The sequence below is a fragment of the Syngnathoides biaculeatus genome, chromosome 7 (genome assembly GCF_019802595.1).
Source record: "Syngnathoides biaculeatus isolate LvHL_M chromosome 7, ASM1980259v1, whole genome shotgun sequence".
NCBI classification, from domain to species: domain Eukaryota; kingdom Metazoa; phylum Chordata; class Actinopteri; order Syngnathiformes; family Syngnathidae; genus Syngnathoides; species Syngnathoides biaculeatus.
The window spans coordinates 22,848,529-22,876,024 of NC_084646.1; the positions used below are offsets into that span (position 1 = coordinate 22,848,529).

The 27,496-nt window shown below is 41.3% G+C and overlaps 1 protein-coding gene across 2 annotated transcripts; it reads left to right on the forward strand.

Annotated features, from left to right (window-relative positions):
* Positions 1-384: 384 nt before the first annotated feature.
* Positions 385-27,223, forward strand: LOC133504070 (cortexin-1-like). 2 transcript variants are annotated; one of them, XR_009795894.1, is made up of 4 exons: positions 385-493; positions 5,346-5,464; positions 15,420-15,578; positions 15,674-15,783. XR_009795894.1 is itself a non-coding variant. In XM_061826244.1 (3 exons), the coding sequence occupies exon 3, from the start codon at positions 24,834-24,836 to the stop codon at positions 25,218-25,220; it is 387 nt and encodes a 128-aa protein (XP_061682228.1). In that variant the 5' UTR covers positions 385-493; positions 5,346-5,464; positions 24,041-24,833; the 3' UTR covers positions 25,221-27,223. The 2 variants fall into 2 exon arrangements, 1 of the variants encoding a protein (XP_061682228.1); XM_061826244.1 differs by lacking the exons at positions 15,420-15,578; positions 15,674-15,783 and adding an exon at positions 24,041-27,223.
* The last annotated feature ends 273 nt before the right edge of the window (positions 27,224-27,496 follow it).

Sequence of the window (27,496 nt, forward strand, 5' to 3'; positions counted from 1 at the left end):
GCCAGATAAAACGATGTGGTGGCCCAGTTCTAGCCCCCTGGCCTTGAGTTGAACACCTGCGAGCTAGACCCTCGGAACAGAGGCAGATGTGCTAACTCATAGTCCACTTGTGCAATCTCCCCTTCTATTTAGTATGAGGATAGCAAAGTAGAGCCACTCAGGCTTGGAAGATATTATTTTCATTGGATCTCATTGGTGGAATTGTACCTAATATTATGGCTCGCGGGAATTCATCCACATAAAAGTCAGTGGCTTCTGGTTATTTATTTCATATCGTTATTACAAGCGGATAGAGAAAGTCCCAGTGTGATTGGCTGGGGAGTCGGAGTGGGCGTGGCTCGAAGAGAGCGGCTGCTTTATTTTTTATTTTATTTTTTTTTTCCCAGGGAGTCTCCACTTGGTGCAAAAAGCAGCTGAGCGGAGGAGGAGGAGGACGAGGCGGACGGCATCACAAAGTTTGAGGTTGCAGCCGAGGAACCTCGCGCGGCATCAGGTTGGTGCAACATTTGTCTTCTTTTTGAAAGCCTTGCATAGAAAAAACACAATATAGTTGACAAACCCTTGGTGGACGTCATGAGGGGCAGTACGGCTGCAAAAGACAAAATGATCTCCACGTTTATGTTTGGTCAGGTTTCTACATTTAGCATGAAACCAAACCTGTGCCATGAAGTACACCTAAACATTATGCGCATTAAGTTTTGAACTTAAACAGAGTGTCTTGTTTACTGACCATTGTTTCCCGACCTTTAATGAGCCAAGGCACGTTTTACATTCGAAAAACAAAAACAGAAACGTGGCACTCTACCAAACTAAAATGTCAAAATAGTCGCTTCATTCCAGATTTTACCCTCATTGTTCTGCCTGTCACCAGTCGTACCTGGCTCAAACGGATGACAGATGATGATGATACATCATTGGTGGTTGTTAAATAATGATTTTTTATTAAATGCAAATGTATTTGTTCTCTCACAACACATTAATGTGCTGCAAACAACATAGGCTGATATAAATTGATATTTATTAGCCTCCTTATCAGGTAGAATGCATTTAACTATCCCCACTTAGCGGAATTTCTTCTCTTTCACATCATGGACCAGCGTGCCATGAAATTGCAATGACACGGGTTGTGTGGAATTCCCATTTAACCTCAAGACACCTTGAGGTTATTGCATTTTCCTGCAATTCTTTTTCTTTCATTTTATTTCACAGCTCCGTCACTCGGATTGCACATGTGCCTAAAGCCATTAGTATATATCTTCAATTTAAAAGTGTCCCCAAAACCAATAAATCTCGTTTTCCCATCGTGATGTCATTTCAGCTTACAAAATGGATACTTGACGGAAGAGGTGCATAAGATGTCGCGTTATCTCAGACGTGAAGTGTTGTGACATGAAATAACTTGTGGGATTCAAGTCGCTGTGTGGGGCTCCTAAATCCGGACCTGGCGTGAATAAGTGAATAATTGCTGAGTTAACTTTTTGGTTCATAGTAATTGGTGTTGCTTTCATGAGTTTAATGATGCCAGATGATACTTTGGTGTCTTACTGTTACTTTGGAATGTTCAAGTGGATAATATGATGGAGATATGCACATTACATAGTTTGCACTTACAGTCTGTATTTATGTGACTTTTGTTGCCTGCAACCTAATTTAAAGACCTCCTACATGGCCCAGTGTTGGTCCATTAAATGGAACTGCATGTTGTTCATTGCTCAGACTTATGAGGAAACTCAGTAAATCGTGACACTTGAATGCACACAGATATATTGAGCCCGCATCTCTTTACCGGCCACAATATTTGATAGACTTGCTCACTTTTTATTGACACTGTCAGAGAGCTATTCATTTTATTTTGAATATTAATTTTTAAAAATGTTATTCTGTTATTTTAGACTTTTTTTGAAAATGCTATCAACAGGCATGTCTCAATTTTGAACACGTATTGTATGTATATACAACATTCTATATTGAAACATGTCTGAGCATGTGCATTTTCTATGAACAGATGTTTTATTAAAAACGTTAGTGAACAGGGAATTTCCAAACAACCTGTAGACATGATCATTTATTTATGAATACAGTACTACATTACTTGAGTTGAGTAGAGTTCAAATCTGAATTCCTGTAAACACCTCTGTACAGTATACCCATGAATTACTACAGAAAGTTTTCATATAGACACTGATTGCAATTTTCTTTATGACATCCATGTAAGATGTCCAACACACTTAGTTTAATATTAAAAACTAGCCACAAAAATGGGCAGCGGTAACAAATTGATTAACATTTTTTTTTATTCTACAAAGGCTTGATCAGGACTGAGCATTATAATCACTGTAAATGCGACATTTTGTATACAGTGCTTGCACTGGATCTCAAGCACGGTACAGTGAACCACCATTTTTCTCATGGAAGCTGAAAAGCTTTGATCTAGAGAGCTCATTTAAATTGAATGAATGAATACTGACAGAAGGACTTTCCATCAGACTTTTTTTCAAGGTATTGGATACTCATCAAGGGTGTTGATACCAGTCACTGCTAATTAAGGTAAAAAAAATATATGACATCAATTTAGTTGTCTTAATACTTAGTTGGCGCTACATCGCTGAATGATCATGTGCTTCAGAAGAAAAGAAGAAGTCACGGTCGGGATTTGGAGGTGGGAGAGGCAAGACAAAATGTAAAGGATCCAATTTCAAGAAAGCAGGGAGTCAAGCCAGGACTACAGGAATCTATGAACAAAAACCACAACAGGCAATCAAGGATTGTAGGGGCAAAAAACAAAATTAACAAAGTCAAAAATTTATAGTCAAAGACGAGAACAGGTGGAGACAATAACCAAACATGCCACAAGACATGAACATGTGACACAGGAAAACACTGCAAGAAGCAAACGAAATCTCATCAGAACCAAGTCAACAAAAACAAAGACCACAACAAACCCTCTGTCCTCATAATTTTTTGTCTTTGTGTTCGTTCAAATTTTATTCAGCAAAATCACTACTGGCATTGGTAATCAGTATCGGTATTGATGAGTACTTACTATTGCTGGTATCAGTCTAAAAAAAAAGTGGTATCCGTCCATCGAGTCTCTTATCCTCACTAGAGATCCGGGTTTCCTGTCACCTATCTCAGCTGACTTCAGCCCAAAGTCGGGGCACACGCTGAACTGGTTGCCAGATAGTTGCAGAAACACTGGCGAACATCCCTGATATAAATGCTTTAGAAAATAGTTTTACCCACATACACACACTTTTAGCAAACCTTTTTTAAAAAACACACTTCAACATGTGAAAAAAGTAAAGTTTAAATTATAATAATCATACTTAGCGCTTGTTCACTTAATCCAGTGGTTCCCAAAGTCAGCCTGGACCCGGACCCCCGGTGAGTCGTTCAAAAAGCTCCCGGACCCCCAACCTCAACTTTCGCCAATAATGTAGTGCTGGACACAGCTATGCCATTCTGGTACAAAGAAATACTCAATTTTAGTCGCTCACGTGCACTTGCTTTTTATTTTTGCACGATAAATCAAAACGTGGTTCAAGACTGGAAAGGGCAATTCTCACATCATGATTAGCTTCCAGACGATTTAATTTTTTCGGGCTGGGGCGTGGTGCTGCCTGAATCACTCATCTGGGCTGGGCTCAAAATAGAATAGATAGGATGTAGGACATAGTGAGACAGAAGAAAAAAAAAACTTTGTTCTTTTCTTCAGAAAAATATTTTATTATTACTGTGTCTCAGACATCGCGTCGCAGACCCCCTGGAAAGACATTTTTTACCCCCTGGGGGTCCGTGGACCCCACTTTGGGAACCACTGACTTAATCACACGGTTAACAAAAAGAGAAGCAATCTGTGCTTGCGTCAAGCTTTTTGTCAATCCCAGTTGAAATTTACTGTAAAGCTGAAAAATAAAACAAAGGAAAATTAAACATTGTAACACCAACATGTTTACCAAAACCATATAATATTGTCTAACCAAATTCCGCTTCCGTAATGCTAACATATAGAGGGAAATGCCATTGACAGGCTAACAGAATCCCTCACAAGTGTTATGATAGAATAAAAATGTATTCAGGCATGTATTCTTAGTGGTCTGTGGAAGCAACTAGGAATGGAGCTCAGTTTGATTTGGGGGCCCTTCTTCTGGCTCTTAATTACTCTGAATTGCTTACAGTAGACAATTTTTCCTGACATGTTGCAGCACAATGTGGAACTCCACTGAAGGCATGTTACCCTAAAATCCTACTTGCCTGTATAAAAGTTTCTTTTGGCTTGTCCTGTTAGGGGTCGCCGCAGCGTGTCATCTCAGATGAAACGCTCATATTTACTGCACTGTAAAAAAAAAAATCATTAAATGTGATCTTTTAAAAATCTGTCGTATGGCAGGGGCACAAACGATAAACTTTGATATAGCGGCGGGAACACCGTAATGGTGATGCAAATAAGAGAAATCAGCGCTTAGTACAATCCCAATGTATATGTCCTGTATTTTTGACACTAAAAGTACATTTTGTTTTTGATTCAAATGTGTGGAAAGTGACTCCTGGTCCTCACATGGGGCCAACAGGCAAACCACTTTGGATACTGTACAGTGTCTGCCTTGCCTCCATGTGCACTCTCATCTTCCCATTCGTAATTCAAGACGACAATAATGCTGATCTCCAGGAAGCCCTTACCAGTGTGCCGTTCTAATGACCTGTAACTGGAGCGGAGTGGCTGGGGAAAATGAAAAACTCTGGTGGGGTTTGCCCTGGAAAGCCCTCCCGAGGTTTACCGGGAGGATTGTGCAGTGTAACGAAGAGAACATTAGTTAATCCGCACACACACACACTGTCCCACGGCCCGCCTGTGTTATCCGCTGCCATATCTGCTGTCGTTTATTCTCCATCGCCCACCATGGCGGCATCTTTATGACACTGTGAGGGCTCTCTTAAGACACCAAATTGTCTTTGTCTCCCTGTTTTGACAGCCATCATTTGAATGCTATAATACACTTCAGTTCTAAAATGACTTTTTCAAGTGGCTGTGTGGAGAAAATGGCCTGTATATCTATATATTTTTGATACTACAGTTTATTGCCCCTGAAATAATAGCAATGTCACAGTGAGTTTGATTCAATTTTGGCTGTATGTAATGTGGCTACGTAGCGCACAAGGTCATAAACAACCCTTTTGATGTCATTTGAAAACACCAATCGCCCACCCACCTTTCGCACTCACCTCCCGGGGAGAGTCTATTAATGGCAAATCCTGGGGGGGAGAGAGGACATATGTCAATGAAAAGTGCTGATGGTCCCCAAAGCGAAGTGTGTAGATAATCTCTCCCATTTTTTTTTCCCCAGCACAGATGTGTTTGGCCCCTTCTGGTGTGTGAGGCTTTCTGACCTGGCGGTCCCATTCTCCAGCCCACCCTAAGCTGAATAATGTAATCAGCTGCACTGACTGCCTTCACTTCAGCAAGGTGATGTGTCCATCTTTTTATTCTGTCTTTCTTTGTTGCTTTCAGCGCTACTTCCAAGTAAATCTATCACGGGGCTTCTTTTGTCACGGTCTGATTAGAGCAATCAGCGAGTTCTCGCTGAACTTTATCATTTGAATAAGTATTTTACTATACTGTACTGAGTATAGTCAGTATAATACATACTCCATCATGAGATCTTTTCCAGGCCATTTTTTCCTCCTATTTATTGAGCCAAGACAACCATTAGACTGTGATTGCATTATGCTACAAAAATCTTACATCACACAACCAAACAAAAAATTTGATTTCTGTGACATACATTTGAAGCGCGCTTCGCATTTGTTCTCACAGCTAGCTAGCTGCCTTATTCATCGTGATATTCTGGCTAACTACACACGTGTGCTCACTAGACTTTTATGGTGTTTTTTTTTTTAGCTACATTGGCTAAGAGTTTTTATGAACCAGCGCTGACCCTGATTTTGTCTAACTTTGTGTGTCGTATGTTTTCAACAGCTAGATGCAAATAGTTTCACAACACATGACTTGGTGAAATAAGTTCCTGCCGTGTGCGAGCATGCAGCCCTTCGCTGCTGCTCCCTTTGCTTTTCTCATAAACCTCATAAATAACTTTTGGAAAATAACACCAATAGTTGTCACCTTCTCACTAAAACCTTTACTGTTGGTTTTGTATGCCATGCCGGCGTTGTGCAGGTTACAATCTTGTCTGCGACATCTTTTAACAGCTATTTGTTCTTGCCTATGGTGGTTTACCTATGGATACTGGATTCGATTGGGAAGGTTTAGATCAGGAGTATTGATGATTGGTTGATGGGCTCATGGGGACCTGCCAATCAATGGGAGCAGCAATTTTGCTGCAGGGGATCAAATACATATTTCACTCAACAAAATGTGCATTTTATAACTTTGATAGTGTATTTTTCCGTGCATTTAAAAAAAACTTTCCTACAAGTGAACAAACTGATAAATTTAGCACACACGTTTGAGATGTTTGTCATCAAAGTTAAGAGCAAATATATATACAAAACGATTATTAATTCTGCATCTGAACAAGACATTTAAGACAATAGTACACTTCCAACTATGCGATAACATTACAAGGAAGACCCTCTTCTGTTCTTGCATGAGTGTGCACCAGTGCACAAAAGCATTTCCTTAAAGATAAAATTTGGTGTGGAAGAAGTTGGGCAAGCTGACCTTAAGTCTGTCAAACATTCTTGGAGAACAGCGATTGGAAGCCACTCCCAACTTCATGTAGAAATACTTCCTGAATGGGAATAAGTAGCTACATTGACCAAAAAAATATTGTTATACTTCCTGTGTAATCATCTGCATCCTTCACGCCTCCCACAAGAAACCTTCTTGCTTCCTTTCCCTGCTGGTTTTCTGATGTTTCTTTAGGTCTTGTGCTGCATGAGTAGAGCATATAATATATACAGCCTTTGTCATAAACCGGATGATGGGTTGGCACTGTTTCCGTTCTATTCCGGTGGACTTGACGGACTAGCGGCCTGACAGAAGAGAAGTGCTGTTTTCTGACTTTAAGAGTGCTGACATCTCCATATTCCACTGCTTTTCATTTTCCTTCAGTCTTGTTGTTTTTTTCCTCTCCTCCAAGCGTTCTCTCTGTTCGACCTCCAGATGTATTTGATCGATGCCACCCGACCTCCCGAGCTCCCCGGGTAGCCGGAGAATGAAGGGGTGAATCACAACCATTACCGTTCTTCTTAATGCCTTTTCTCCTTCCTTTTACCAGCTTTTACATCGCTCCATTTTGACTTTTCACTGCTTATGCCTTCACTTAATTCAACTTTCATCTGTTAGTACAGTATTTTGTTTTTCATTATATTTTCCCTTCCAGACCCCAATATTATCTTTCACAAAAGTCAATTTTTAATGCTGTGTCCCAATGTAAACAGGTCAACTTTACACTAATGACATGCACTATGGGGTGTCTATACATTTTTCAGCCATGGTTTGATTTATTTCCAGTATATGTTTTGTGTATAAATATACAATTTTTGTCTCTCAAACTGGTTATTTTGCTTCGCTAGAAGAAATGCATTTTATAGTTTACTGAATAATTCAACTTACTTCGAGATAACTGTTATTTAAACAGAACTCTTTCAAATCTTAAACTGTCTTTTATTCCTCGACTAATTCTATAGATGTTATATATAAAACAGTACTCTAAAAATTTTTTAACACGGTAGGGTAATGGAAGACTAAATTGCCTGTTGATGTGAATATGAGTGTGATTGTTGTTGATTGTTTATATGTGGCCTACAATTGGCTAGCAACCATTTTAGGGTGTACCCCGCCTCCTGCCCGAAGATAGCTTCTATAGGCTTCAGCACTCCCACGACCCTTGTGAGGATAAGCGGCTCAAAAGAATGGTTGGATAGATATATATTTTCCCAAAGTGGAGCTCGTTATTGGATGAATATTTCATTTGTCGGATGCATAAATTAAATATAGGATGTCAGTGGAGGTGATTGGGGTGATGTTTATTAGCTCTGACTGGAGGAACTGGGGCCTTTGGAGAGTCGAGGGGTTTGAGAGGCCGATAAGGGGGGTTTAAAAAAAACCCAGCAAATGACAACACAGGTGCGTGTTGAGAGGGACTGATAGAACTGAAGATATGGCGCACGATTGAGGTGTTGTGCTGCAACTGCTGGTGGACAAGAGAGATGCATTAGATCTGAGAGTGTGTGTGTGTGTGTGTGTGTGTGTGTGTGTGCCTGATGTAGATTTCTCACTAAATTTGAGAGGTGGGTAGTAGTGTTTCGAGTGCATGCTTTAATCAGGCTCACATTGCGCCATGGAAAACTACAGTAATAAATACATTGTTAAATTAATACCTCAAAAGGGCAAATTTGTCATTTTAAATTTCAGAGATAAGATATCTAACATACCAGTGTGTCTAATGTTTTAGCTTTTGTGATTATTGACCGGTGACCAGCTCAAACTGTTTGCACACATCTCAGATTTGAGCAGAGACACACGAGTGCTCCATGCTGTCAGGGAGAAAGACACAAACAACCAGTGGAGATGACACGGCGAGGTGGAGGTGGTGTCTGGAAGTTTGATCCTGCTTCATGTCTTGGAGTGCACACAAACACACACACACACAACATCGACTTTTCTGCCTATTTACGAACAGAAATGTACAAAATGAGCTCTGATCTGTAATCTTGAAATCTGTGAATACTAAAGCAGAAGTGACCTTGAACCCTTTCAAAATTGCTGATAGGGGAAATAGACTTTGCTCTTTTGAGCTGGAGCTAAAATGATAGATGGTAGGGCAGTTTCCCAGAAGGAATTGCTTGCTGTTGTTGAGAATCACAAAGCGCTCGTTCTTTTTCCCCTTGCTCCTTCATCTGTGTACACTTCCATTTGTGTTGTCCTCAATATCCCTCGCTCATTTGTCCGCTTTTCCACAATGTCAAGTTTCTCTGAGGGCTGACCGGAACACTTTCCAGCAGCAGTGGACCACTTTTTCCCTTTTCCAGTCACCATTTATCACCCTGATGAGAGCAAAGTGTTGGGGGTACATACTGTATGTTATTGACATGACACCATGGAGGGCATTGATAGACTGTACAGTGAAGCCTAAGCGCAGACAAAATCAGTTTGCTGGCATTGCTTGGCCTCCAATTTGTTCATATTTGACGTTTTTCTCAAAGTTAATCATGGTAATGGACATAACCACTATCGCCACTGCAATAGGACACTTTCTTTACTTTGTTAACATATAGTTACTGCTTTGCAAGTGAGACAGCTTTGTTCATATAACTTCCAGTGTATATTCTTCTTTTTCATGACTTCTAAAGTTTTTCTTCTCTTCATACCTCTTGTTCAGGCTGATTTGAAAACAAAACAAATAAAAAGCAAGCCACACAAACGTGATCGTTTAAAGCTAGTAAAATTAAGAGCTCCTGTTTTGCGAAATATCTCGCATGAGAACAATTCCAAGTCGTGACATTGTCAATCAATTGTGTGCAATTGAGGGTTAGTGCACATGGCCCCTGCAGTTGTAACAGCTGTCTTGAAAATAAACAGGAAACAAACGTTTAAAAAAAATCCCCACCTCCCCTCTTTTGACAATGGATCGATCACCTGATGCCATTTGGTCACCTCTGAACAGAAGCACCATTTTGACTTAATATCACCATTGCTCCACTCCCGGTATTTAAAATTCGAGTGGCCAGTTTTTATAGTGGGGCCTCCTAAGGTGGCAGAGGCAATTTTATCACCTGCAGGGTTAGGGACTGGATCACGTGGACTGAACGTATACATGTGCACCGACTGTGAAGAACAACAATGACTGCCTACTTCGAGGAGTGCTTGTAAGGGTCGATACGCCTGTATTCTCATAAAACATTACGACAAACAGGTTTCTTTTAGCTTTTGTGGTGTCGGTATTTAGATTATAAATGTGCATGCAAGCACCGTAATTACCAACGATGATGCGTGAACCAATACGGATGGAACGCATACAGACATAAACTCTGAACTGTTGCCTGAATGGAAGTCCAAAGTGGTGTGCGTACATACAATGCAGAAAGTATAAAAGAGTGACAAAGGGGGCAACTTGGCTGTGTGTTACTGGGAACATTAAAACGTGGCACTTGCACAAATGTGACATAGAGGAAATTCTTACTCACAGGCTGGGAAAAAAAGGTTGCCCGTGTGACCATTTTGGTCACAGTCTCGAGCCCCGGTTAGTACATACAGTAATTCATAATAAAATTAACAAACAAAAATATCGCTGGAAAAAGTCACATTTGCAGGATCAATACTTGAATTTGCAATTGATTGAATGAGTGCCCTATAAAGGGTTAATTCAAAGTGTGCTACCTTTTTCTGTGGTAACATTTTGTTTTAAAAGGTCAGCAGTCTTGAGTCTCCTCATTTGCATGCACGCGAGCTGAAAGAACATTTGGCCCGCCTTCGGTGTGTGTGTGTTTGTCTTTCTATGGGCCTCTCGCGCACAAATGTCCTCCTTCTGCTGCTTGTCCAAGCGCAACCTTCGGTTGTGAGGAGGGAGACAATGGACTATTTAATTGTCAAACTTTATCATCCTTATTGTAGCTAGAGCCTGTCTGCCAGGCGAATTACGACGCGTGAGGAGACGTCTGGTAGTGAGCTAAGAGTGCAAAGAGAAATGACTCCACAGACACTTTGTCTCGCTCGGTGGCTAAAAATACCTCCTAGGCTCGATTTGGTATCTGCAATGTCCATTCTTGCAGGTTAATTTATAGACTGTGGACATTTTTTTTTCTCCCCACTATTTTTACTTCTTTTGTTCTCAAGGTGACCTACTTACCATCACCTTCATTAGCAACGCTCCACAGGTGGCAAGTCCCTCAAGTGATAAATGAATTCAAGGACACATGAATAATCACATCAAGACAATATCAATGACACGTCTATTAAGCAGTACAGTTGAATTCAATTTGGATACAGTGCCGACGACATTATGGGTAGTTTATTCTATTGTATTTTTTATAGCTGATTTGATATTGAAATATCCGTACACCATACAGTCAAGTAGTTATTTGCACATTTGCCTCACAGTTAAGCAGTTCTGGGCTTAAAACTCAGTTTCAGACTTCTTGTGTGTTGTGTGCGTGTTGTAGCCCAATTTTGCACTGTTTTCTCTCTGTACAGTCTGACTTGCTGCCAAATTCTCAAATAATGTATGTTCAGCACGTCAGTGTCTATGTTATGTTTCTTTGTCTATTGGCCTCGAATTGACTGGTAACTAGTCTACCGTGTGTCATGCCTTTCACCCAAAGTTAGCTGGAAATAGCTCCAATTCACCCATAAGCGTTATAATAAATGTATAAATGTGGCTGTCCTACTAACATACGACACTTTTCAATTAGTCACAAGTTGCGCCATAGGGGAAAAAAAATCCTTCTTACTGAATTAGATCTTCCTTTAAATCAACGTCTCCCTTTTCACCTCTTGATAAAACCACCTTTAACCACATTAAGTAGTTAACTGCAGACCCCACTTGATCTTCGTTGCCCTCACAAACTACAGCACAATGGGCCTACTTTGGGTCCCTGCTGCCAGTTGTTTTGGCGCCCCGGTGGGGCCGGCTAGCTGCCCTGGGTCCTTCGGTGTGGGATGTTTCGTGTCTGCTGGGTTGCTTCCTCTCTTTGGCCCAATCCAACTTCTAGATTGATTGGGTGGGGTCCTCAGCCCCCGTGGTGCAGGTCCAGCAATCACTGGACTTCTGTCAGTCATTGTGCATATGAAAAGGTGTCAATTAATTTGCATGAGTTTGTAAGCACACACCCCTGGGAATCTTTCGCTGGGTGTGGGGAGCACTCACTTATTGCGACAAATAACTCATGAATATGCGAATTGCTCACGTATCCCCGACCACTCACACTCTGGTTCTATATACACTCCCACCCCACCTAATTGTACAGCTGGGTTCACGAGACTCAGCCTGCTTGGATCCCCCTTTTCTTGTCCTGTCCCATCTTGTCCTGTCTTTCCCTCACAGGGAGTACTACTACTGCTCCATAAAAAACTCAAATCTAATGTCTCAGTGTTGTAGATAATTTACTTAATAATTTACTTTTCTCATCTTGTCTACAGTTAGTGCTTTGTCTTTTGTTCTCTTCTTTTCACAATCTCCTCTAACAAACATGTTCTGTTCCACTGATTGACTTTGATGCTCAATAAATATCCATTATAGTACTCAGAAACTACAGCAGCATCTTAAAAACTCTACTGTGACAGTAAAACTGTTCAGGCATACAAAGGATACAGGTCCTCAATTCTGCTTGACCCAAAAGGACAAAAAAAAAAAAAACATTTAAACTGTTTCTTGCCTCGTTCAATGCTTCTATAATTTAATTGGTCATTAGTCAGGTTATAAATAACAAAGCAAGACTGACAGCAGTGAGCCAGTTAGTAGCTCGGTTGTGTTGCACGCAGAGACACATGTGTGTATGTGTTTGTATGTGTGCATGCCTGCTTGTGTGTTTGTAAATGGCAGATGGGGCCTTGCTTGAAGGGACAGGATGCGAAACAGGAAGATAGGCCCAGAAAGTACCAACCAAAAAACATTTGGGGCCAGTTGTTGTATGTAGCTTGTGACTGGAAGGACAGATTTTAATGCCCCTAATCTCCTGGCATTCACATCTGTGGTGCCCTTGTCTGCTTTGATCTATTGCCATTTTTTGTGGTGTCCTGTCCTGTAGTTTCAAATCACAGAGTATTTTGTGATGGTGACACTGGGGAACACAAATTTTGTTGCATTAGGTCTGACAGCTGTTTTTAACTTTTACATTTTTGCTTGCGAAATTCAAATCTGATCTCAGTTTTTCTCTATCACGTCATGTTTAGAGCTATAGCTTTCCATTTTCTTGAAAAAAATTAAAAAATCTTGTGTACTTGTTCTATACAGGTTTTGAAATATTGACATACAATTAAGTATGAAAGAAACAGGCATGACTGCAGTGTTTAATGAATGAATGATGTTTTACGAAGGCCATGTAGCTGAGCCCAATCATAATCAGACCATATCACAACTAATCAGTGCTAGAAAAAAACTGACCACAATTTTGGAATCACCATGCCAGTTTTAGTTTTAATGAAGATAAAAATCTTTTCACATTGTCCCACAGTGTTACACATCATTTTTCCCCGCAGTGTTCTTCGGTTTTCAATGTACTCAAATGAAACCAAATTAAATGATTTACCAGACTTTTCATGCCCATTTCTTGCATTAGGATGAATGAAATGGTACATTTTCATTTTTTTTTTTAAATGACAAACAGGATAAACAATGGGGCATGAAATTATCAAAGACTTTTTTTTTTTGCACAAACACGAAATACACTGATGAAAATACCCAGGAATCTCTCTTGGAAGAAGTCATATATTAGGTTCTTCAAATGTTAATGATTAAGCAAATAATCATTAACTTTGAACTTTATGACTGCACATTCTAAAAATGCAGCGACAGGTGGCGAAAAAGACACAGTGAGAAAGTAAAAATGAGACTGAGAAAGGACTGCTCATCAAAAACCTGTTTGGAACATCCCATTGGTGAACAGGGTGATTGGGAACAGTTGGGTGGCATGATTGGGTATAAAAGGCACTTCCCTGGATTGCAAAGTCATTCACAAGCAACGATGGAGCGAGGTTCACCGCTCTGTGAACAAGGACTTGAGAAAATAGTCAAACAGTTTAGGAGCAATGTTCCAGAAAGTACAGTTGCAAGAAATTTAAGGAATTCATCATCTACGGTCCATGTTACCAAAGGGTTCAGAGAATCAGGAGAAATCACTGCATGTAAACGGCAAGGCCGTAAACCATCATGAATGTCCGTAATGGTCGACCCAGAGGCGGCAGTGCATCAAATACCGACGTCAATGTGGAAAGGATATCACTACATTGGCTCAGTAACACTTCAGAAAACCAATGTCAGTAAATCAGTTTGGCGCTACACCCATTAATGAAACTTAAAACTCTCTTGTCCAAAGTAAAAGTCTTTTAGAAACAACACCCAGAAATGTCACCAGCTTCTCTCAGCCTGACCTCATCAAAGATGGACTCATGTAAGTGGAAAAGTGTTTTGTGTTTCCAACAAGTCCAAATTTCCAAAAGGACCATCCGGACCATTATGGACGCAACTTTCAAAAGCGGGCATCTGTAATGATATAGGGCTATGTTAATGCCAATGGCATTGATATCTTACACATCTGTGAGGGTACCATTAATGCTGAAAGGTGCATACAAGTTTTGGAGAAACATATGCTGCCATCCAAGCAACATCTTTTTCATGGACAACCCTGCCTATTTCAGCAAGACAATGCCAAACCACTTTCTGCACATATTACAACAGCTTCATTGGAATTGGATTTGTAGTTACAACAGTGTGACTGCTGTAGTTTGTAGGAATAGGAATATTTCTTGTGCAAAAACATCTTCGTTTTATCATATCATATGTATAACGATAAATACAACTATATCATCAATCATTTGTGTTATTGTCGATAGCAGAATGGATAACTGAATTGCAATTGCTAAATTATTAATTCCCATCCCTGTGTGTTATGTTTGATTACTTCCTGTTGTTTTAATGGAAAAACATGCACCCAACATGTACATGCACCCAAACTGTATTGTTACCGAGTTGTTGTTTTTTTTCCATTTGTGTGTGTGGGTGTGCGCGCGTGGGTTTATTTGTGTGAGTGTACAGGGGAAAGTATGACTCCTTGGTCACCTGAGAGGTAACAACATTGTCTACTGCCCGGATGACTTATATCGATGGTGGCAGAATGATGGCCCACTGGATGCAAGCCGTGTGTGTGCATGTGTGGGCGTCTGCGAGAAAGAGGAACAGATGACGGGGCTCGATGGTGGGAGGCACAGTGGATTTAATGAAGAGGAAAATAAGCTGAGTTGAGTCTGTTCTGGCTACTTGCGGTACCTCACAATGAAGTACACACGTGCCATACTTGTTATAGTATGATTTAATAAATGCCACACCGTGAAGGTCAAGTACAATCATTTTTAGCCTCATGGGTTACAATGTATACGCTTGCTGCTTAGTTTAGGAAAGATTAAGACTCAGATGGTTACATTTACCCTTTTAAAAAAAAAAAAAAACTTTTTTCATCCGGGCTTACAAATGTTATCTATCCCAGTGTCTTGTTTTAACTAACAGCTGTTTCCTGTGTGTAGATGTGTGTTCTTGCTATCTCTGTGAGTGTTCCAGTGGGTCAGTTTTAGGAATTAGTCCACCTTGTGAGCCTCCGGGCTTTGCCTATCTGACCAGTGGAAGATGAAGAAAATGAAAAATACACCTTGGGTTCCCACCCCAACGACACAATTGTGCATCCATTTTTTAAATAATTCAAACTATGTCTTAAATAATGTATTTGTATTACACGTCTGTATACAGGTGGCACACTGGACAACTGGTGAGCACATCTGCCTCACGATTCTGTGGACCCGAGTTTAAATATGGTCTGGCCCGTGTGGAGTTTCCATGTACTTTCCCGGCCTGTGTGAGTGTTCTCTGGGGACTTCGGTTTCCTCCCACATCCCAAACGTATGCGGGGTAGGTTGATTGAAGTCTCTAACATCCTTGTTGGTGTGACTGTGAGTACTAATGGTTGTTTGTGTACGTCTGTCCTGCGATTGGCTGGTGACTAGTTTAGGGTGTATCCCCCCTCTCGCCTAGAGTCCGCTGGTGTATGCTCCAGCACGACTGCGACTCTAGTGAGGATAAGCAACTCAGATGATGGATTGTTGGCTGGATGGATGGCTTCAAACAATGGAGACTCCTGTCGCTTTTTCAGGCTTCTAGTGCAAGTATACCTAATGAAATTACTTGCAGATAAGATGCAACACCATTCATCATTAGCGTTTTGCTCAAGGGTACTTGAACACCAGACATTATAACTTTTGTTTACAAGACAGCCACCCAATCGTTACCATTCAGAAATAAAGTCATTGTAAGGACTTTGATGCTTTTCTAACCTATTTTAGGCATTTTGTGACTCAGCTACACAAACCCATTCACACTCGCACACATGCACAGATAGTTGTATCTTTCCATCCTGCTTCCCGGCCCAGTTGGTGCAACAAGCACCCCAGAGGCAGCCACAGATAGGAAACATTGACAACGACAGACGGATTGGTTAGTGGCATACAGAAATCCTTTCCCCTCTCCTCTGTGCTACCAATCAATCACCATAGCAACATGTGCTCTGTCTATCCATCACCTCCTTTATTCATCTTCATGAATTCATTCCTCACCATGCATAAACCTGTGTGCGTTTCACACGTCTTCAGTGATTTAAAACCCGGTCGGTCACAGGAGACGAGTGAATTTAGATTATTGATGAGGCTCCACTTTGTCTCCCCCCCACCCCCAACCCCCGTCACCTTTTGGGCTCAATGAGGATGGCCAATGAGTGTCGGAGTAACCGTGCACTGACAAACGAGGGTTGATGTAATCCCATCCTGGCGACCATGATCACTATTCATTACAGCTAAGTGGCCATCATCAACTTCATCACAAAGGATGTGTGCACAGATGGCCCACATTACTGTCACTTATTAATTATTAAGTATACTACTGATAGCAATATGGTGGAAGGATGAAATGAACAAGGTGTGACTTCATGTCATCCTTCTGCTATTCATCCCAAGCAATAAAATGTCCATTCATTTTTGGATGCAATAATGTCTCTTTACTGCATGGATGGGAATTGACAATGTTTCCATCGCTCCACTCTGTTCACAGACGCTTCTTGTCAAAACTACAAGCTCACGATGGTGCTACGCAAAAGTGGATAAACTAGTCTGATCTTTAAAGATGAGTATGCTCACGTCAGATTAGTCCTGGTTTTGGGTGGCAATATAATTTTTTCTGCCCCCCCCCCCCCCCCCCCCCCCGGGTCTAATGCAATGATGGGCTCAAGGGCCCCATTTGATCTTGAGAATGCCTAGGTCATTCATAGTCGAGGTACAAAAATGTGCATGTAAAATTATTCATTTTATTAATAAACTAAAAATTACAACTTATTTTCAAAAGGTTTTGCTTATGATCACTTACCATTAGGATAACAGGTAATTTCCTGCCCCCCTGAAATTTCCAGGGTCCCCAAAACATCTCAGAAAAACTGAGAAAAAGATACATATTTTCTTTGATTTAATTCAATTTTTTTTATTTTACTAGACAGCAAAGGATGGTGGTGTGTAAGGTAACTCTGGTAGAGGGTAGGAAGTTTAAGAAGGCAAAGGTAGAGCACAGAATCAGGTGGTGGAAGTTGAAAAAGGAACAATGTTGTGTGCCTTTTAGGAAAGAGGTGAGACAGACTCTAGATGGACAGGAAGAGCTCCCAGAAGACTGGAATGCTACTGCCAAGGTTTTCAGAGAGGCAGGCAGGAGAGTACTTGGGGTGCCTTCTGATAGGAAAGGGGAGAAGGAGACTTGGTGGTGGAACCCCAAAATACAGGAAGTCATACAAGGCAAGAGATTAGCGAAGAAGAACTGGGACATGGGAAGGACTGATGAGAGGCGGAAGGAATTCATTGAGATGCGCCGCAGGGCAGAGGTAGAGATGGGGAAGGCTAAACAAGACTCATATGACGATATATACACCAGATTGCATATGAAATAAGGAGAAAAGGATCTCTACAGGTTGGCCAGACAGAGGGATAGAGATGGGAAGGATGTGCAGCAAGTAAAGGAGATTAAGGATAGCAATGGAAATATGTTGACTGATGCCAGTAGTGTGCTAAGTAGATGTAAAGAGTACTGTGAGAAGTTAGTGAATGAAGAAAATGGGTGAGAAGGTAGAGTAGACGAGGCAAGCGTGAATGACCGGGAAGTGGCTTTGATTAGTAAGGGGGAAGTTAGAAAGGATGAAAAATGGAAAGACAGTTGGTCCTGATGACATACCGGTGGAGATATGGAAGCAATTTGGTGAGGTGGCTGTGGAGTTTTTGACCAACTTATTCAATAGAATAATCGCGGGAGAGAAGATGCCAGAAGAATGGAGGACAAGTGTTCTAGTTCCCATTTTTAAGAACAAAGGGGATGTTCAGAGCTGTGGGAATTATAGAGGAATAAAGTTGATGAGCCACTCAATGAAGTTATGGGAAAGAGTAGTGGAGGCTAGACTCAGGACAGAAGTAAGTATCTGCGAGCAACAGTATGGTTTCATGCCTAGAAAGAGTACCACAGATGCATTTTTTGCCTTGAGGATGCTCGTGGAAAGGTATAGAGAAGGTCAGAGGGAGCTACATTGCTGTGTCTTTGTAGACCTAGAGAAAGCCTATGACCGAGTACCAAGAGTGGAACTGTGGTACTGCATGTACAAGTCCAATGCGGCGGAGAAATATATAGGAATAGTCCAGGGGATGTATGAGGACAGCAGAACAGCAATGAGATGTGCCGTAGGTGAGTCAGAAGAATTTAAGTTGGAGGTGGGACTGCATCAGGGATCCGCCCTGAGCCCCTTCCTGTTTATGGTAGTAATGGATAGGCTGACAGACGCGGTTTGACTGGATTCCCCTTGGATCATGATGTTTGAAGATGATATTGTGATCTGCAGTGAAAGCAGGGAGCATGCAGAGGAACAATTGGAAAGATGGAGACATGCACTGGAAAGGAGAGGAATGAAGATTAGCCGAAGTAAAACAGAATATATGTGCATGAATGAGAAAGGTGGAGGGGGAAGAGTGAGGCTACAGGGAGAAGAGATAGCGAGGGTGGAGGGCTTCAAATACTTGGGGTCAACAATGCAGAGCAATGGTGAGTGTGGTAAGGAAGTGAAGAAAGCCGTCCAAGCGGGGTGGAACAGTTGGTGGAAGGTGTCTGGTGTTCTATGTGACAGAAGAGTCTCCGCTAGGATGAAGGGCAAAGTCTATAAAACAGTGGTGAGGCCGGCCATGATGTACGGATTAGAGGCGGTGGCACTGAAGAAACAACAGAAAGCAGAATTTGAGGTGGCAGAAATGAAGACGTTGAAGTTTTCTCTAGGAGTGAGCAGGATGGATAGGATTAGAAATGAGCTCATTAGAAGGACAGCCAAAGTTGGATGTTTTGGAAACAAGGTGAGAGAGAGCAGACTTCGATGGTTTGGACATGTTCAGAGGCGAAAGAGTGAGTATGTTGGTAGAAGGGTGCTGAGGATGGAGCTGCCAGGCAAAAGAGCGAGAGGAAGACCAAAGAAAAGGGTGATGGATGTTGTGAAGGAGGACATGAGGACAGTGGGTGTGAGAATGGAGGATGCATGAGATGGGCTTAGATGGAAGAAGATGACACGCTGTGGTGACCCCTCATGGGACAAACCGAAAGAAAAAGAATAATAATAATAATTTTGTTTTAGTTTTAACTCACAGAGTGACAAACACATAAAAAATGGCTCATCAGTCATTATTGTCCTTCCACTGCCTTCTCGTAGCGTGAACTATTTCATCTTCATACGCATATGCAGACTTGATCCAGGAAGGGCATAACAACAACTTTGGCATGGTTGTGAGGAAAATTAAGATGAGCTGAGAAGAGAAAGATAAGGTAGAAAAAGATCTTATCAAAAAAAGTTTCTTTTTCACGGCGACGGTGAAAGTGGCTCACCAACAACAGCAAGTAGCAGGTCAGTGTCAGCCTAGGAGGAGACAACAGATCACAAAGATGTGAATATTAACATGCTCGAAAGGGAAAAACCACAGACCATTTTGCACTTCAAACTGTCAGTCAAAGGATGCACGTCTGGAAAAAAATGAGTACTGGCCCGGAAACAATCAGGCTCTGGAGCATCCCATCACGGAATACAGATAAAGTAATCAGTCGTACGCTAGATCACAGTTCTTGTTTCGCTGTCTTGCTATATATTGAAGATATTTATTACAGCTGTTACGCTATTTTTATACTGTTTGTCCAATGCACGTATTTTTGTGTAACACATTGTTCTGACTCTCAGTAGCTTATGTCTAGTTTTTTATTTTTATTTTTAACCATGATATATTTTCCTAAAAACCATCATGACACATTATAGTATCATTCATATTTTTTATGCCACTGAGATAGTGATTTTTTTCAAATAATTATTTTTAACAACAATCAACTCAAAGAATATACTGAAAATTGGCATTGTAATGTAGAACAATAAATACCTAGCTTACATGAATGAAAAATACAAATAAAACACACTTTGTCTCTCTTCACAAAAAAATGCACTTGAACAAATATGAAACATTTTGCACAGTGGTATGAACAGTCATAATTGCTTTCAGGAGCCAAGAAACTGCAATCCAGTTTCCAGTTGATTGAGAAAGGGTCAGAAGTATCGCAAAATTAATAACAGCAAGTAGACCAAAGCGGCCTGTTTTGATCCAAATGTTGTTCTACTTTTCAAAGGTCTGCAGCCTTTCTTTAAGTGCTGCTTTGTCAGCATGTTCACTGGCGACATCTCTTACAGTAGTGCGTAACACAATACTGTATATGATGTGAGCATACGTGCACCACATACACTGTCACAAGCATGCACGTGTCTAATCAAAGAAAGAGTGGGTTCCCTCTAATTGTCCCGCCCCGCCCTTCACTATTTCTTATTGGTTTCAAGACCGGCTGGAATTCATGCATCTGCTTTCAAATTGCAGAGATTTCTTCCTCAGATGGCCGGCTCTCTTTTTAGCAGCACCATTCAGAAATTAGGTCGGATATGCGACCAGATTAGTCACACTCAAGAGCCCTGTCTTGTCAAAAAAAATCCATCCCCAGGATTTCCAGCACTACACTGGAACACATTAATCCAGATCATAGCATCTGCAGATGCAGATTGATTTTACTTTATGTGCCCTTCTCCTTTTTGTCTCTCACAGACTATAATAAATGTTGATTAATGTTATTGTCAATTACAGTAAAACCATTGTGATGGCTCTCGTTAGACAATAACTCTCAAGAAACATTTTAAGGCCATTATCTCAATCAAGAAATTCACACCTTTTAGTTGATGATAAACAAGATTCCAAATCTTTACTGTACACTCATGTGGAGCGACCTATGTCTTGGTTTAGCTTGGTCTTCAAAATGACACAATACACACATGCTTATAATTAATATTTATTCAATACTTTTTTCATCTCATAGATTTTCACAATTTTTATTTTGTTCACAGGAAATCACTTAACCCAGAGCATTAACCATGCAATATCCATCCATCCATTTTCTTAGCCGCTTATACTCACAAGGGTCGAGGGGAGTGCTGGAGCCAATCCCAGCTGTCATCGGGCAGGAGGCGGGGTACGCCCTGAACTGGTTGCCAACCAATCGCAGGGTACATTGAGACAAACAGCTGCACTCACAACCCACACCTAGGGGCAATTTAGAGTGTCCAAATAATGTTGCATGTTTTTGGGACGTGGGAGGAACCCGGAGTGCCCACAGAAAACCCACGCAGGCACGGGGAGAAAATGCAAACTCCACACAGGCGGGTCCTGGATTGAACCCGGGACCTCAAAACTGTGAGCCTAACATTCTACAGCTGCTCCACTGTGCCGCCAAAACATGCAATATAGTTGACTATATTTTGTTGAGGACAAAAAAAAAAACCCAAAAAACAAAAGGCCACTATTACAGGAGATGACATTGTTGATTAGCCCTGTCAGCTCCTCTAACATCTTTTTTCTGTTTTCCAAATTGATGCAAATTATTTTTTTCGTTTAATGAATGGTAGATTAATTTCCTGCAGTCGCCCACTTTGCAGAAATGATGCAGCGGAAATGACAGGATGTAAATCATACTTTTTCCCCTAGCAGTTGCTTTTATAAAAAGCTGAATAAACATATTATTTAACACTTCTCGATCAGAAAACAAGCATGCAATAATTCCTTTGCAAACAAAAACAATAATGATAATTGTTTCCAATGAACAAAAAAAAAAAGCTTTCCGAGAACCCTTAGCTGCCCAACAAGGTGCCTGACATAAAACAAATGAAGTCTGGTGTGACGGTCTGAGCGTTCCCCCATGCTGAAAAATCTCCTTGTGGTTAATGCGCATGCGTTACTAAGAGGGGAACTCTGGGTACGTAGCAGACACTCATTGGGAAATCACCCAGTCTCATAGTTCCTCTTCTTCTACATAGAGGGAGCTAACATACATTATACCCTAACCGTAACCCTAACCTAACCTTAAAACAAAAGTTGATAAAATGAAATACATATATATGCGCGTTCGCTGTGTTCGTCTTTCTGAGATGTCCATACCAAACATGAACATGTTGAAGCATGGGTGGAGACATTTCAGACTGGCCGGAAGTTTACAAAACTTAATATTAATATATGTGCATGCGCATTGATCACAAGGAGACTTTTCAGCACCGGGAGCGCTCAGACCATCACACCAGCAACACCTGAGGAATGCATGTACAAAATGCAGAAATAATTTATAACAATTGCTTCTTCAGAAGAATCCATCCTTTTTTTTCCTCATGGCCGTCATTCAAAACAGAATAAAAATGTTGCAGATTGTTGTAAAATGGACAAATGAACCTGATTGTTTGCAATTTTTTACAGTTAAATGCAAGCACGGAAAAGTGCAGCGGTGAGCCTGTGGTTAAGCAAAGCAAAGCAAATTTGGATCGATGTTGGTGGGGGCCACGTTCTGACTTTTCCAATTTGCTGGGGTCCGTGGCCACACCACACGCGGAGACTCTATGGCCCAGATGTGCAACGTGGTGATGAAATGGGCAACATTTGGCCGGTTTCCATGCATCAAACTTTATTATTTTTTTCTCACACTCGCCTCTCACCCAAATGGATGCACAGTCCGTCTCACCCACTACATCAACACACACACCCATTTGCACCGAACCCGCAACACACTGTAAGACACTGTAAGACACGACCAAAATCGTTCAACTTTTGGACTGGTCTGACTGTAGTAAATAAAATAGCCAGAAGGAAATACTGTAGATAAGGAAATTACACTCTTTATAGTTTGTGCATGACTGACCAATAGCCGCAGGAGAATAACGGAGCGGTACCGTCCTTAATACTGTAGTTCACGATATTAATGGTGGGAATTTTCAAATGAAAAGTTGGTGCTTGCAGGCTAATGTTATTGGCTCCCATCCATGGACTGTATTTGCGTCCATTGAGTTGCAATCGTTGATTGTAGTTTGTAACGTCATATTTCTTCCTAACCTTGTTACTAAAGTAGGATGTTTTGGGCATATTTAAAAAAGGAAATCCATCAGATATGTATTTTTATTTCGATATTCATTTTGAACTAAAAACTGTTACGTATTGCTTGTTAAAGGGCCACTGTCATGAAATGGATGATTTTTAGTATGTTATTAATGAAAAAAACGGCAACCAATATGGAATCACACCGGCCGGCTGTGATGAGGCGCAATGGCTCATCTCCGCCGCAGAAGTGGATCGGACGGCGAGGGGATTTGGCCGTGATCGCATATGATCTGAATATGGCTCGAAACAATAGTGTAATATTGTCCCGGTAACTTCACTCGGTTGTGTAGTGTTCTCCTTTTCCAAAAGAGCTTCCGTGTCAGAAGGGGCGTGTTCGTCTGCCATAGTAGGGTCCACCGCGTGTTTTCATTTGCGAATGTCCGGGTGACGTCACGGACAGGGGATGCAGCCAATATGGCGAACACATGGATGTCGTAGAATGACACTTCTGCAACTTTGCGCATGGATGATGCCCTCTCCACTCATATTTATTTTTTCGTATAGACATTGAAGTGAATAATGTTATATGTATTTTTTATTACAATATCTATTTTAGAATGTTTATAGGGATGACACTTGACCTTTAAAGGTAGTGCAATAAAAATATTTTTTAGCATGGCGAATGATTGTGATTAATTGGGATTAAACTGTTGATCAAAACAATCAATATTGATGGCGATATTGCAGTATTGTATTTACTGTGCACCTATCTGTAAAAAAAAGTAGATTGATTGAGTGTCAAAATTACTACCAAAGCATTCCATTTATTCATGACTTGAGCTTTTGTAACTTGTTTTCCTCCACCTTTTCTTTCAGGTGCCGAGTGAATTTGAGCTGCTGTAACTCATCCACGGCTGACGTCATGTCTACACAGGACGTCACCTGGAGTCCATTCTAAGACTCGGCTATTGGACTCGCCTTTTATGAATGAACTTCACACATCTGTTAGACTCACACTCGTTATTTTCCACCTCTTGTTGCCTCACCATTAGTCACTTTTTTATGTGTGTGCGTGTGTGTGTGTGTGTGTGTGTGTGCGGGACTCATCCCAAAGGGAAATGGTGAGAAGAACTTCTCTGGACACTTGACGTGTCTGACCCACTTGTCAATCTGTATCTTGGTAGGCAGTTGGAGGACTTTTGTATTTGCTTGGGAATTACTGTTAGCTTTCTTTTTTTTTTCTTTTCTTTTTTTTTTTGTATTGATGCACCCACTGAAGAAGACAGTAGGAAAACCTTATCAGCATCACTGAACTGACATCCAAACATTGCTCTACCCAATTGCTTCTCTTTCCTAATCAGCGCCGTATCAGTTCCCAGGACATTGACCTTGCCTTGCTGTGACTTCCTGTCTTGTCTGATTATTCCCCTAAAAATACCTGGGGGGTTCACTGCAGACGGATTTGCAATTTCCTTTCTTAAGTAAGTCCTTATTAATATAAAAGAATGTGGCAGGTTGTCACATCAGATTAGGAAGACAGTTGTCACTCCGACTGACCTACATTTATCTAAATAAACCAGAGTAAACACTGCTCTGGAGGTCGTTCAATCGTATACGCAATCTCTGATTTATACTCCAAGAGAGATTTAAAAAACACAATCAGTTGCTCATGAACACCTTTCCTTCCTTCTCCTCACCACCCCCCAATACACCAACTATCCAGTCGGTGTGCAAACCGTGCCTCCGGGCCCCGTGGGGGATGAGCGATGGGCCCACGCTTGACTACGAGATGCTGCTGTCCCCGGCCGGTTCTTCCCTCCCCGGCAGCGCTGGCGGCGGCGGCAGCAGCAGCAGCCCCCCGCTGGCTCTGGTCGGGGTGGACGCTGAGCAGCGCACCGCTTTGGCCTTCGTGGGCCTCCTCATGCTCTTCTTGGTCTTCCTGCTGGTCAGGTGCTTCAGGATCCTGCTGGACCCCTACAGTCGCATGCCTGCATCATCCTGGACTGACCACAAGGAGGGGCTGGAAAGGGGTCAATTTGATTACGCATTGGTGTAGGAGGGGCTCAAAGGGTAACAATGCACATGGGTACCATCTGTCGGAGCTTTGATTTGAAATCTAAATGTCGACATTGAATCATATTATGAACACTCTCAAGCAGTTGTTTTTTTTTTTTGGGGGGGGCGGGGGTGTTCACTTAAAAGCCTGATTTTGGGTGACGTGTGTTTGTGTTAAGTGTGAGGCATACCGTGACTGCACTCACGCAGACCAGCAGGAACACAAAAAGCCAAAATAATGAAGCTGCACAGCTGCCTTAATCTGACCTGTTGTACTAGCTTGACAGCATACAGCACAGCATCACTTTAGCAAAATACAAATTTATCAATTCATTTTCATCTTCACACAAATCTTTTCAAGTGTGGGACAGTGAGAATAGAGAACAGCTAAATGTAAAAATACTGAATGACTTCCAATTTCCAAGTTCCAATAATAATAATAATAATAAAATACTCTTAATATAGAAAATGTAGCGTCAATTAAGGATGTTAATGTCAAGGGGCACTTAAGGCATGTTACATTGTTTTACAAGGTCACACCGTACAGTGGAGTAAAGAAAAAAAAAACATGCGGTTTTTCTCAGCCCAGTGAGTGTGCATGGATGTGAAACATTTGCAGCACTTGGCTGGTTCCTATGTGTGCAGACACACAGGAGCAGAGCAAGGTGGTGAAAAATGTGAATACATCACCCAATGATGATTTGTCAATGGGCTGCTAAAATTGGCCCGATTAATCAATGGGGGGGATAAAAGTGGGTTTCAGTAAAAGAGAACTGAATAGTTGCAAGATTAAACCACTTTTGCAACATTTCTTTTAGGTTGGTAAAATAACTTGCATTCTTAATACATATTTTTTTATTTTGATTTTATTTCTAATTGCATTGAGGGCAGAACAGTGTGGTCAGTTGGAACGCCTTGGCCTCACAGTTCTGAGGTCCCGGGTTCAATCCCAGACCCGCCTGGGTTTCTCCAGGCACTCCGGTTTCCTCCCACATCACCAAAACATGCAACATTAATTGGACACTCTAATTGTGAGTGCGGCTGTTTGTCTCTATGTGCCCTGTGATTGGCTGGCAACTAGTTCAGCGTGCCCGTTGGCAGCTGGCCTAGGCTCCAGCACTCCCGCAACCCTTGTGAGGATAAGTGGCTAAGAAAATGGATGGATGGATAATTGCATTGATCAAGTATTCAGCCAGCAGACGTGAGTTCCATCCTCCAAGCCAGGACTCCTTTTGTGGCGGCATCGCTTCAGGTATGACAGGAAAAGAAGACACACAATAATATAATATCATTCATCTTGATTCTCACTGAACTGAATTCTAAAAAGATGGACAGGCTCTCTCTCTATATATAAATTAACCTGTTTTGATTTTCTGCATTGCTTATCCTCAATACGGTCTCATGAGGTCGGACTTGGGAACCATGCCGCAATCTGCCCCTCCACTGAAAGCTGCTGATTTAAGGTTTACATTTGGACAGCAAACATCAGTTCACGCTGCTAACACGGGCAAAGATGGCGAGTTTACACTGAAGCAGTGGGCCCTTTAATTCATCAAAAGCTGTTCCAAAGCGTTCATTATTTATCTGCTCATCGAGGATTGCACATGCTACCTTTTTTTGCGTGTGCTAATTGTGTTTATAGATGTCAATCCTTGACTAGCACCGCAACTTCAAATGTTTTCAAAGCCACAGCAGGTAGTTGATGTCTCCTTGAATTCTTATGAGTGTTATGTGTTTGTGTCTATAACTTGACAAGCCATATTGATCCAATATAAATATCTAATCTCTTACTCGCAAGTACGTTTGTGTTATATTTTTTTCTTTTTCATTTGCCTGCCAAGTGTGGTGATAAAGCAAAAGCAATCTTTAGCTCAAACATTGCTTTATTTTTCTAATCTTGACTCGAGTTTTGGAGTCTCCTTTTTGCTATCTGCCCGTCCTTCCCGATGATGTAAAAGTGCACTGTATATTTTGAGAGTAGTGACTCAGCCATGTCGTTTTTTGAGGGAGGCAAAGCTGATTGCTTTTCTGTTTCTTTCTGTTTTTGTAATAACATCTTACAAGACTTGTCTTCTTTGGTTTTGATACTCTGAGTATGATTAGTCAAAAATAAAAAGAAATAAAATTTCCTCTTCAGTTGGGTGCGTTCATTTTATCACAGTCTCAAGCCAAAGTACATGAACATTTTTGCACTGTATGAAGATAAAGCTGACTTGATTGACCCCTCTTCAATTTTATCCATCCATTTTTTTACATCCCATCTGAATTTAAGCGAGA

Excerpts from the sequence above, each read along its gene's own strand:
- LOC133504070 (XM_061826244.1), top strand. The coding sequence starts at position 24,834 with ATGAACACCTTTCCTTCCTTCTCCTCACCACCCCCCAATACACCAACT.